This window comes from Haematobia irritans, chromosome 3 (assembly GCF_050003625.1).
Source record: "Haematobia irritans isolate KBUSLIRL chromosome 3, ASM5000362v1, whole genome shotgun sequence".
NCBI classification, from domain to species: Eukaryota; Metazoa; Arthropoda; class Insecta; order Diptera; family Muscidae; genus Haematobia; species Haematobia irritans.
The window spans coordinates 48097214-48111253 of NC_134399.1; the positions used below are offsets into that span (position 1 = coordinate 48097214).

Consider the following 14040-nt stretch of genomic DNA (forward strand, 5'->3'; position numbering starts at 1 on the left):
GGTAGTGTTTAGCCCAATAATGCTATGTGGTGTTGTGGTCACGTTGCATTTATTGTCTTTAGACATATTGGCCAAACAGTCAGCTGCCACAACGTTATGGTTGCGCGAGCTATTGCTGTGTTCGAAAAAAAAAGAAACTCGGTCACAATTCGGTCCTCAAAATAATGACAGATGTGCCAAACGTAGTGGATTACACTATGGCGAAACCATTTTTCTGCAAGAAATTTGAAACACTAATTTTCTATAGTGGGGCGTGGGAAACTCAGACGGGTGTAGAAGGTAAAGAAAACTATTCTTGAGAATACATCTTCGATATTATTTATTTTGTAAAATTAACTTCAAATTAACCCTTCTGTGCGTGATGTGGTCCCGCTGGACTTTTTTGATTTTTATTCCTACATAACTTTATGTTTTGCATGATTTGCAGCGTGATGGTTTATGACTTCCTGTATTAAAGTGTTTTAAGTTGAAAACTGTAAATTTTTATGTGATTGAATAATTAAATCGGTTTTTATAGGTATTTTAAAAAGTTTAGTGCGATTCTGCGTGATGAGGTCCATTGGGACCTACCACTAATTGCATTAGTGGTTTTAGCGCAGTTTAAAAAGTTGCATAAAGATAATGCGATTTTTGTATTTGGAACAATTAATAACAACAACATCCTTTCAGAAAATACCGTTATTTAGAAGAACTTGTCATTTTTGAAGTTTCCATTGGGTTCATTGCTTCATAGTACATAGTTTTATGTGTTCCGAGGATAGTGGATATATATAGCGAAACTATAAGTGGAAAAAAAGTTATTTGAACTTCATAGAAATCATGGTCGATCTAAGTTTTTATATTTCTATACATATTCCAGACCCATAGGCTTCTGGAATTTGGCAAAATGTTCCTCAATTTTGACCAAGTTTAAAGCAACTATTGCACATAATACTGCGAACAAAACGAACGTCACTACAAAAAATCGGTTTGTTTTTCCTTCAAACATCCAGTTTGTTCAGAACATTCAACTTCTAAAACAATATATTGTTGCTTGGTACGTATAAGGATACTTATTAGGTACCACGCCTGTGACAAACATCAGGGCCTCTAGAATACTAATCAAAAATTTAACCATTATCTGTATTCTATTAAAAATAAAAAAAAACTCTTTATTTACAAACAAATATCTATATATGCAATTTGTGAGTCGTAGAAGACTCCACCCATAGTAAATAATCGAAAAATATCGTAGGGATAACCTCTCTACCATTCGTTTTTTATTATAGGTCCCACGGGACCTTATCACGCTGGTATCGCATCCGGTGTTATCACATACACAAGGGTTAATAGTTTTCTCAAACTGATATTTTTTCCAACTGACATTAAATTCAAACGTTACACAAAAACTTAAATAAAATAACTAAATTTGTTTTGATGGTATAGTGATGAGTAAAAAATAATAATGCAAGTACTTGTCTGCAACATTTTCCCCTTTGTTAAAACTTCGTTTTAACTATGTGATATGTATCTACTATTATAACAAAAATATTATTACATTTTTCAAACCAATTTGTCCGTCGGATGAATAAAACTGTTTTTCATATGTTTCGGTGTAAAAATTATATGTTTGGAACTAAATGTTAGCACATTATTTTTAAGTGCAAGCATATAATGTTCATAAACTAGCATAACATGTTTGCGACATATATGTTAATATGTTAGAACATATATTTTTTCTAATTTTCGAACGTCCCATCGCCCACTTTCCCGCCCATTCCGAGCGTGAGGGCCTCGTCCCCATAACGTAGGGACGGCGTACACACCATGGTCCGGACCATGGCGGGGTGGAGGCAGAGGGATTAACCAGCTACAGAGAAGGACTCATCAGACGTATATATTCAGCACAAGACCAAATAATAGGTTATTCAATATTAGTTATCCAAATATGCTAAAATTCTGGACTTCATCATATCAATACTTAAGTTAGTGTCAACTAGATGATAGATTGAATTAAAATTAATGAACATCCTACGAATAGGCTCCACAGAAGCAGAATTCGAACGTTGAAAAGCAATGAAAGGAAACTGGTAATTCTTAGATGCCCTAAAAGGAACATTTATTCTAATCCTAGATCTCAATTCCGAGCATGGAATATCCCCACTAACTAACCTATACATCATCATGGAGCTCAACATCGTCCGTCGGCTCCTAAGAGTAGGCAAATTAATCAGCCTCAATCTAAAAGTGTAAGGAGGAAGAACAAAATCACTGTTCCAATGAAGATGTCTCAAAGCGAACAACAATTCTATTCTATCAATGTAAACATCATACTGAGGATTCCACACGATAGAACAATACTCCAGAATGGGTCTAACAAGGGCAGTAAAAATCCTCTTGGTAACATAAGGGTCCGAAAACTCCTTCGCCCAACGCTTTATGAATCCTAGAACCCCAGATGCCTTACTCACCATCGAATTAATATGATCATTAACGATCCATAAAAATGCCAAGATCAACAAAAGAACCAACCTCTTCCAATAGCGAGCCCTGTCTACTATACCGAACATCAATAGACCTAGACCTGAAGAATCGCATAAACTTGCATGTCTTCAAGTTCAAATCCATCAGATTTACCCTACACCAATCACCAAAACTATCCAAATCATCTTGTAATAAATGCACCCGACCAGAATTATCGAACGAGGATAATAACTTAACATCATCAGCATACATCAAACATATTATGTTTGGGACATAACATTTTTTTAAATGTACTATGTGTGGATGCAAACATATATATTCATTTAGAAATTTCCTATACAAATATATGTGTTTAGAAAGAGAGACCGAGAGAGTATGCTGCGAGCAAAAAATGGAAGTAACTAATTGTCGCTTTAAAAATATATACACCCAAAGAAAATTTCCTTAAATTTTTTCTGCCAGTGTATGTCTAAGGTGAAATATAATATGTTTGAACAATTCAAACAACATTTTGTTTGGCCCAATCCTGAAAATATATATGCTTGAAGCAGAATTTATTTGGGAGTACATATTACCGATGCTATTTTTTTAGGGTGTAGTTATAGTAGGAAGATATTCGTTGATTTATCCCAAAACGTATCAGCGAAACTCTCCAGTTTTTTCGAAGTATTGAGTCATCGTAAATGAACTTGCTCAGAAGCTTGCACCTTGAAAACAAACTGAAGCAAAATCTGATGAAGGACCTTTTTGACAGATTTTAACAAACGCTCGAAACTCGCCCCATGCGAGATGAAGCTGGTGGATTAAAATACCAAAATATTGAAGAAGTTGTAAATTTATTAGCGATATTTTTGTGATCTACGTTTTTTAATGCATTTGCAAGTTCTTCTCCGCTTCATTGAAATTTGTTCCTTTATTGCAATAAATTTCAATTGCTAATTCCTAAGAGCTGTGAGGTTCTGTATTGCCATTATACAGTGCTCTAGTAAATGCTGAAGAGGACATTTCAAGTATAATGAGATTTTCTTTTGATTTTTTGCAACTCTCATTCTCTCTTAACCTTTTACGGTTCTACTCGCACTCTTGAAATATAAAAACGTTTTCTTAACTCGTTCAAGCCGGTTATAATGATGAATGTGATGTGATATTGGAGGTGAAAAGAGGGCCACTATTTTTCATCTCAAACTTGTTACTGGACTTTGTTGCATCACCTGCAACATTTCCTTTCGTAGGTATGTATGAAGTATACCGGTATGGAATGAGTGTATTTTTCATGTGGCACCTATTTTCCACACTTTTGGAGCTTTCTCATAGCTTTTAAACGGTCAGAAATTTTTTGTTATGCAACATTTGTTTTTGACTCTCCATCTAATATCGTTTGCAATTCGGCGTCTTCAAAAATTTTTGGTGGTCTTCCGCGTTCTTCATTTCTCACATCAAAATCATTATTTCTGAACCGTTGAAACCATCTTTTGCATGTTGTATTGATAGAGCATGATCACCATATGCCTCGACAAGCATTCGATGCGACTCTGCAGCACTTTTCTTCAAATGAAAACAAAAAATTAATGTTTTCAGCAAATCATCACTTTCTGTTACAAAATTCGACATTTTTAACACGATGAAAAATATGATGTTGTCTTCATTTGAGTACTAAATATTTTTCACAGATGTCATAGCAACAAATGTTCCCTATCGAGACATTTGTACCTTGGCGCCCACTTTATACCGGTATATCTGGTATCTCAATTCAAATCTCCAGTATTTCTCAAATATGGTGCATGATACATTGTTTGTAACTTTTTGGGTAGGCGAAATATTTTTCGTGATGAACGAATACCATAAGCCTATCGGAAAAATGTCCTCTTTTCTGGTTTCGAAGCTATGCCAATATATCATGATTTTTCAACATTGAATAAATCATGTAATTTGGTGAGTTCAATGATTTGATAACCGATCTCGCAAGCATTACTGTAACAGTAAATAAAACTGAAAACGTATAGCTCAACTGGAAACGATATCGGCTTTACAAAAATCGAAATATACGCAACGCAGCAATGAAATTTCCGAAACTTAAGTTGATCAAATGGTACAAGACTTTATTACCACAATAAATCAGATCACAATTTTTAGCGTTCATACAAGTAAACCATACACCAAACGAAATTCCCCAATCAATTAAAGAGTTGATACAGATCAGAAACATTTTTAAGCGAAATTGGAAGCGCTATAGAGATGTAAATAATCGTATTCATATGAACACATTTAACATGAACATCTCCCAAGAATTGAAAAAGTTTCGGAATAAAAATTGGAGTTCTTTGCTCTTATCTATGTTAGTGTATTCTGGAAAATATCGAAAAATCTCAGAAAAGATCAAAAACTATACCAACGATAGTAGATGGAAATACATTTTATTTTTTTCTTTATTTAAGCAATTTTCACAGTACATACTATGCTAAAATAATACTACAAATAGTCTTTATGAAGAAGTATGAGGGCGGTTCGTAAACTTCTTAGCCTATCAGTGAAAGAAAATAGTTAATTTTTCAATATAATCCCCTGAAACTTCAATATACTTAGTCCAACGCTTTTCTAGCAATTCTATCCCTTTATTAAAATAGTTTTCCTCAAGGTCTTCAAAATAGTGGTTTACAACTGTAATTGCATCTTAAAAGGTAAAACGCTTGCCAGTAAGGAATTTTTTTAGATTTGGGAACAAGTAAAAGTCACTGGGAACTAAATCAGAAGAATAAGGTGGGTGGTCAAGCAACTCGTACTTTAATTCGTTGATTTTAGCCATTTAATTGATCCAAAAGTTTGCAATAGTACACCGAATTTATTGTTTTACCCTTTTGCAGATAATCAATCAATAAAATACCTTTGAAGTCCCAAAAACCGTTGCCATAACCTTACCAGCTGATTTAATTGTTTTTGCCTTCTTTGGGGCACTTACTCCAGCTTCAGTCCATTGTTTGGATTATTCTTTTGTCTTTGGAGTATAGTGACGGATCCATGTCTCATCAACAGTTATGAAACGACGCTTAAAATCCATTTTATTTCGCTTAAAACGATCCAAACAAGCTTGAGAAATGTTCATTCTTATGCGTTTTTGATCGACTGTTAACAAATGCGGCACCCATCTTGCAGAAAGCTTTTTCATCTGTAGTTCTTCATGCAAAATTAAATGGACGCGATCATTTGAAATGCCCATGATATTAGCAATTTCACGCACTTTTATTCGTCGATAATTTAATACCATATCATGCACTTTGGCTACAATTTCTGTTGTTGTTGCTGTTTTTGGACGTCCACTACGTGGTTCATCTTCAATATTTGTACGACCACGTTTAAATTCAGCAACCCAATTTTTTACTGTTGCATATGAAGGAGCACTTTCACCTAACACATTCACCATATCATTATGAATTTCTTGTCCCGATAAACCTTTTTTTATGTAAATATTTAATGACAGCACGCATTTCTAATTTTTCCATTGTAAAAAAATTGCGGATGCGTCTTTCTTGAACACCTGTTTCTATATGAAGGAGTTGCCAGATCGAAACAAAATTTAACATTTGTTCATCAGTGATGGAAGTTTCCAAAACACTTAACTTTTTCTGTTTGTACCGCGCTTTTTGTACTAGGCTAAGACGTTTCCGAACTGCCCTCGTAGTTTAGGCTGAGAATCTTATAATAATATATTAGTATTGAATCATTAGAAAAACAATGTCTGTACCAGTTCAAATTTACCGGTATGGTGCTGCTCGACATAAAGTCTGCTTTTGATTGTGTTTGGTACAATGGGCTCATTTGCAAATTGTAAAAATTTAAAGTCTATATCGGAAAACGCACTTTCAAGAACATTACATTCCTAGTGCGTGTCCACAAGGAATCTGATATTCCAATTTCTGTTAACAGCACTGCCTCGACGTTCGCAGATGACACATCAATAATAAGTTCCGGCATATACGCGTTAGATGTTTGTATAAACTTCCAAAATGGACTCGAAATATTCAATAACTATTTCAAGAGATAGAAGTTTGACTAAGATGTAACCCAAATAAAACACAAGCCATTTATTTCACAAGAAAACGAAAAAACTGCATCACCGCTAACTCCAGTACTTTTCTTAAATCACCGTATCAACTCGGAACTACAAATTAAATACCTAGGGGTAATGCTGGATAAAAATCTGCACTTTGATGCCCACATATTTACAATACTTTATTGTACTCCATTATGGGAAACATCTGTAAATTTCAAGTAGTTCAAAATAGACTACTCCAACTTATTTCCGATCTCTCCTCCCACTATTCCACACATAGACTACATAGTCTGTCAGAATTCCAACCTATTCAGGAAAACATGTTGAATCTTTCAAAAAATTATGCATCTAGGTGCACTCCATCGCAATATGCTCATATTAATGAGATTGTTCCAATCTCAAAAGCTAGCTAATGAATGTCAATTATTTCAATGAGTTTTTTTATAATGTATTTTTCTGAGATTACAAACAACAAATTGCATATATAAAACATTTTCAAATTACAATAAAGACCATAAATAATTAATTAGAAAAGGGCAATAGTTCATAAACTCTTTGTTATAAACAAAATATAAGAAAAATATTTTAAATAAAGGCTGAAACAATAAAAAAAATCTTAATTGACTATATTCGTACCAAGTGAGCAAATAGGTATAACCATTGCAAAATGGCAGTGGGTCGACGATATCAATGTGGATATGATTGGGTTACCTGACACATAATTCAGCATTGAGTCCATAGGTTAACATTTTCTTAGGGTTTGTTGATATCGTAGAAAAAATCATCGTACAATATTGTGTACAAGCAAACGATTATAAACAAATAAATATGTTGTATATTTCCCAAAATATTTTGTGCTTCAAAATATGTAATCAATATTGTATCTTTTTAGAATACAACGGCTGCTCTCATGGAGCTACAGCAGGCAAACCTGCATTTGGATATATCTGCACATTTAGTGAGCCCGTATGTGTCACAAGATTCTCCAGTCTTACGTGTGCTGTTTCATGCTGGGGCAGATCCGGGAGGTCATCTACAACGCCAAAAAATATGTGTTTTATTACACGTGTCAAGTGGAATTCAGGTACCTATTAAAGGGCGTTGCATGCCTGAAGGAGAAGATGGTGTTTGCGTAGCCGAGGTAATATATTATCTAGAAATACAACCATAAATATTAATATATAAAAAATTTTGTGTTTGATAGGTGGTCGTACCGTTTACTTGGTTTCATACTCTAATGCCCATAAGAAGTAAAGAATCAACGAACAGTACGCCAATCAAAGTTCCGCAGCGTTATGCACAAGTTTCTTATAGCGTATTTGAACCACCAGCTCGAAACCCTGAACAGTGTGAACCAAAAGTTCAAATTCAACCATTGACTCCCTTTGTGCAAGTTCCGTTGGTTTCTCCAATAGAAGCGTTTAAAGAGCTTCAAATAGACGAATCTCTCATTATTCTTTTGCCTCAACAGCCACTCTATCCAATGTCAAAATTTCATGTTCCAGTATATTTGCAATATTCAGAAAAAAATATTTCATCATTTACAGTCAAAGCTCGTGTCAAATCTGGAATAAAAGTTTTGGGAGCCACATCGTCCTCCCTAATGTGGGACATATCACTTGAGAGAGATAATTCCAAACATTCTACCGTAAGAGTTATCGCTCTTAAGAAGAAACAAGACAACGGCTCCGAAAATAATGGAACATCCCAAGTGATAACAAAGAGGTAAGACCATATTTTTGTTCATGAAAGTAAATAACGCATTTTCTACAGGTTTTATACACTGAACAAACTGTAACAAAACTGACCATGATTACGCCCTTAAAAGTTTTTTCTTCTTGTCTAGTTTATATTTCTCTTTTAATTCATCTATGGCATTTTATTTTAGTTCGGCTTTACAACACAATGAGATTTATATACCCCTACCAAGCTAAAATGTCTGTATTATTTTGCTTAACTTAACTATTTTTTGGGAAACCCGATAATAAAATTTGGTTTACAGTCTCTTTAAAATGTCTACGAATAAATTATTTTCCCACAATACAGAGAAGATAAATAACTAAAAGAACAACAAACCGTTATACCATTATGAACGATCCTCACTGCAGTCGGTCCTACATACTGGGTCGATACAAAGAACCCAACTGTAATAAGTGTAATGGTTAACAAATAATATCCTTCCTACCCGGGAGTGCCGGCGCTTAAAAACGCCAATGGCAAAAATTAACCTGGCGGCACTAAAGAAGCGCCTTGCCCAAAAAAATTAGAAGATTCGCGGCACTCAAAAGGGCCAATGCGTAATAGAAATGATCACACCGAATTAGAGTAGAATACTGATTGCTCTTTATTTTATTATTTGCCTTTTTATACAAAATTTCTTAATCTACGATTTGGGTTGGACCTAGAGATTTTTCTTATTCAACCGTCGAACGGAACGGACGTGTTTTTTAATAGCGGATAAACTCATCGTAATAGGTACCTACTAAGAATTTCAAGTGTGGTGGGATATTACACCACCATGCAGCGAAATTCAAAGTCATCCACTGGGTTGCTAACTTCAGGGCCCAGTGGACGGGTATCGACTGGAGTTATAAATTTGGGCAATGACCAAGAGTTAGGCCCAATTAGTCGACCTGTAGACGGGTCGACAGGTGTGTTGCGATACACTATGGATCTACTTGCCTATTATGTACTTTACAACTTTGATTATAGTAGCCTATTTCAGTTTCATTTGAGTAGGCTATGAAATATTATTTTGTTTTTTTATGTATTCAGTTTTCGAGTCATTAAAAATTTTCCAGATTGCTTCAGAATCGTTTTGATATAAAATATACGCGTGTTTTATTTAAAAGCACAACATAAAAGTGGCGACGAGGATTTAAAGAGATTTATCAAGCGATTTATTAATTGAAATAAAAGTTCAAATACAACATTTGCACTTGGTTACGATGGCTACGTCCTCATCTTTAGAAGAAGTTCTGGGGCAATTGCTTCTACAGCAGCAAGAGTCAGCGCGAAGCCATGAACAACAAATTTTATTTCAACAACAACAACTTCAAAAGCAATTCGAGATGTTTGCAAAGCATGAACAATATATGCAAGCTCAACAATCCAATATTCACACGCTTTTGCAGCGCGATATTCGCACTAGCGCAGCGTCACAATCACAAAACGGGTCAGTCAATTCGTCTGGAAATTACGCAAAAGAGCATCTGATGGATATTTTAGCCAAACAAATAAGTGATTTTGTGTATGACCAGGAAGAAAATCAAACATTTGGGAGTTGGTATTTTCGATATGAAGACATTTTTGTAAATGAAGGTAATATGTTGTCGGATGAAGATAGAACAAGGCTTCTTCTAAGAAAATTACCACAACACATATATCAAAAATATGCAGATGTCATTCTCCCATCCAAACCATTACAAATTTCTTTCAATAATACAATCGAAAAATTAACAGCAATGTTTGGGCAAAAGGAATCTCTATTTAACCGCAGATATAAATGCTTCCAGACAGTGAAATCTGATTCCGAAGACTATATAGCTTACATGGCGAAGGTCAATCGTGTTTGCGAAAATTTTCAATTGGAAAATTTTACCAAAGACAATCTCAAATGCCTTATTTTTGTTAGTGGACTCCAAGCACCGAAGGATGCAGGGTTCAGAAATGAGATATTGAGAATGTTGGATGAAGAAAAAGCAAATCAGCCTGTGACATTGGACAATATTAGCAGAGAAATTCAGCGAACATTGCAACGTCAGCAAGACAACAAAATGATCAGCAATATTCAGGCAGTTACACAAGCTATTCATACAAAACCTACCAAGCCTTTCAAGGGTCAACAGAAAATAGAACATAAATTACCATCCACTCCATGTTGGTTTTGTGGCTCTATGCATTTTTCAAAAGTTTGTCAATATAAAAATTACCATTGCAAGCAGTGCAATTGAGTCGGACATAAGGAAGGTTACTGCAATGTGAAAAACAAGAGTTCAAAGAATAGTGGTAAGACAAGTTCCAGGAATTCAACAAAGACAAGTTCGGTAAATACCAAGACCATCAACAATTCAGAATTTTCGTCACGCCGTAAGTATGTGAAGGTGCTAATAAACTACTACAATGCCGAATTACAACTAGACACAGCTTCGGATATTTCGATAATTTCACGGAAGCTTTGGTCGGAAATTGGAAGTCCACAATTGACTTCTACCAGAAAATTTGCCAGAGATGCTAACAAAAATTTGTTAGAATTTATTGGAGAGTTCAACGCCGAGGTAAAATTTCAAAATGAAACACCAAATTTGAAGATATTTGTCACAACAGTAGAAAATCTGAATATAGCTGGTTCAGATTTCTGTGAGGAATTTGGTTTGTGGGACATTCCTATTAACACCATTTGTGCGAAAGTAGAGCAGGATCCTAACGAGCCACAAATAGAAAAATTTAAAAATGAATTCCCTTCGATATTTCGAAAGGAGTTAGGTCACTGCACAAAGATTAAAATTCATTTACTTTTAAAACCAAATGCTGTGCCAAAATTTTGCTCAAAGCGACCAGTTCCATATTCTGTAATTTCTCTAGTTGACGCTGAGCTAACTCGACTAGAAGAAGAAGGGGTAATTTCACCAATTAACTACTCAGAGTGGGCAGCACCAATAGTTATAGTGAGAAGATCCAATAACAGAATCAGAATATGCGCAGATTATTCTACCGGTCTTAATGACAACGTTGAACCACACTTTCACCCCCTTCCTTTACCAGAAGATATTTTCATTCATTTAAATAATTGCAAGTTTTTCACACGACTCGACTTAAATGATGCATACATGCAATTCGAGGTAGACGATGAGACAAAATCTATCTTAACAATTAATACCCATCGTGGACTGTACAATTTCAATAGACTAGTCCCTGGTATTAAGTCAGCACCTGGAGCTTTTCAACAAGCTATCGAAAAGATTATAAATGGCATTCCCGAAGCAACAGCTTATCTTGACGATGTCATAATAGCTAGTGGTTCAAAAGAAGATCATATCAATTCCATTCGTTGTGTTTTAAAAAGGTTTTCCGAATATAACATAACTTTAAATTGGAGCAAATGCGAATTTTTTCAATCAACCATTAAGTATTTGGGTCATATTGTGGATTCTCAGGGAATCAGAGCTAATCCTGATAAAATTTCAGCAAAATGTAAATGAACTACGGTCTTTTCTGGGTTCAATAAATTTTTATTGTAAGTTTATTGATAAAATGAGAACCATCAGAGCACCTCTAGATGACCAACTTCAAGCAAATAAAAAATGGTATTGGTCAAAAGAGTGCGAGCAATCGTTCATTAGATTCAAAGAAATTTTTAGTTCCGATTTACATATTGCTCATTATGACCCTACATTACCAATCGTAGTATCTGCTGATGCGTCATTACAAGGACTAGGTGCTCAAATTTCACATGTCATGCCAGATGGAAGTGAACGGCCGGTGGCACATGCTTCTCGATCTCTAACACCTGCGGAGAAAAATTATAGCCAGATAGAGAAAGAGGCACTGTCACTAGTGTTTGCAGTTACTAAATTTCATAGGATGATTTATGGCAGAAAATTTTTACTTCGCACCGATCACAAGCCTTTATTGTCAATTTTCGGTTCTAAAAAGGGAATCCCAGTGCATTCTGCAAGCAGATTACAACGATGGGCACTCACAATGATGACATACGATTTCGATATCGAATACGTAAAAACAACCGATTTCGGAAATGTGGACATATTGTCGCGGCTATTACCAACTAAAGATGTTCAGGATGAGGATTATGTAATAGCTTGTGCAACAATGGAATATAATGTAAAATCAATTGTACATGATAACATTAATTCGCTACCCATAACTCATCATATGATTCAATCAGCAACTTCGAAGGATGAATTATTGCAGCAAGTCCAAAATCATTTCAGACATCATGGCCTAAGAAATCGAAAGATCTCAAAAACAGCGATTTACTACCATACTTTAATAGGAAAACTTCTCTATCAATAGTAGATGGATGTTTGCTTAGCGGAGAACGATTGGTAATTCCATCAGTATACAGGAATCGTATTTTAAAAACTTTACACAAAGGACATCAAGGTCGAGAGTGAATGAAAGCGATTGCTAGAAGCACAGTTTACTGGCCAAATATTGATACAAATATTACGGACTTTATTCGGCAATGTAACAGCTGTCAATCTAATGCAAAATCACCAGTTAAATCAGTTTTGCATTCATGGCCTAATTCAACAAAACCAATAGATATAGCTGGTCCAATAAGGTCGCAGTATTACTTGATAATAGTTGATTCTTATTCAAAGTGGCCTGAAGCATATCAATGTTCCACTATAACTTCAAAAAAAATCATTGGCATTATGATTGATTTTTGTAACAGATTTGGTTACCCAGAAGTCATAGTTTCAGACAATGGAACACAATTTACAAGTTCTGAATTTTCAAATTTTTGTCAACAACGTGGCATTCAACATATACGAACGGCTCCTTACCATCCACAGAGTAATGGTCAAGCAGAACGCTATGTTGATACAATAAAAACAGCACTGCGCAAATGTTACAATGAAAATTCGAATGACAACGACAATCTTCAGGAATTTCTACTGCAGTACAGATCAACTCCGAACACAAATTCTGCGGAAGGAAAAACTCCAGCGGAATTTTCTTAGGAAGAAAATTACGTACCGAAATAGAATTATTGAAGCCTTCCCATCCATTTACACCAGAGAACAGGAATTATGCTATGGAAAAACAATACAATAATAAGCATGGAGCAAGACACCGAGAGTTCCAAGACAATCAAAAAGTTTTTGTTAAAGTTTTTAAGCATAATAAATCGTTTTGGCAACCTGGGGTTATTAAACAACGACTGGGTGGTGTCAATTATAAAGTTGAAGTCTTAGATAATGGTATATCTAAAATAATCAAGTCCCATACAAATCAAATTCAAGAACGACGTACAGAAGAAAACGTGTCATTTTTTAATAGTGATTCCATAAACTTCACTATGAATTCCTGTATTAATCGATCCAATACTAATTTGGGCACCATTGCAGATACAACCACAAATTCAACTCATAATGAAGTATTAAACTCAAGCAATAATGAGGTTCCACCAGAGAGTCTACCTTCTTCAGATAACTCCAACAATATTGAGGGTCATCAACCAAGTCCTGCCACATTCGATAACAACGTAGATTTTACAATGAGAAATGACAATTTGCAAGGAACATCGCCAATTCCAGATTATCCTAGAAGATCAGCTAGAGTACGAAAATTTCCAAATTATCTCAATGACTATGTTCATAATTAACACAGGAGGATGTTGCGATACACTATGGATCTACTTGCCTATTATGTACTTTACAACTTTGATTATAGTAGCCTATTTCAGTTTCATTTGAGTAGGCTATGAAATATTATTTTGTTTTTTTTATGTATTCAGTTTTCGAGTCATTAAAAATTTTCCAGATTGCTTCAGAATCGTTTTG

General features: G+C 34.9%; 2 protein-coding genes across 13 annotated transcripts in view; both read left to right on the top strand.

Annotated features, from left to right (window-relative positions):
* Window positions 1-14040, top strand: part of dtn (transmembrane protein 132C dtn) — a 604515-nt gene that overhangs the window by 82783 nt on the left and 507692 nt on the right. For all 12 annotated transcript variants that reach the window (XR_012720543.1, XR_012720541.1, XR_012720542.1 and 9 more), the window contains 2 exons: window positions 7404-7652; window positions 7716-8236. Coding sequence is in view for 9 of the 12 variants with exons in the window: in XM_075300564.1 (XP_075156679.1) it covers window positions 7404-7652; window positions 7716-8236 (770 nt within the window). In the remaining 3 variants the exon portion in view is untranslated. The remainder of the gene's footprint in view (window positions 1-7403; window positions 7653-7715; window positions 8237-14040) is intronic.
* LOC142229970 (uncharacterized) lies at window positions 12864-13966 on the top strand. Its single transcript, XM_075300574.1, has 2 exons — window positions 12864-13458; window positions 13606-13966. The coding sequence occupies exons 1-2, from the start codon at window positions 13293-13295 to the stop codon at window positions 13860-13862; spliced, it is 423 nt and encodes a 140-aa protein (XP_075156689.1). The 5' UTR covers window positions 12864-13292; the 3' UTR covers window positions 13863-13966.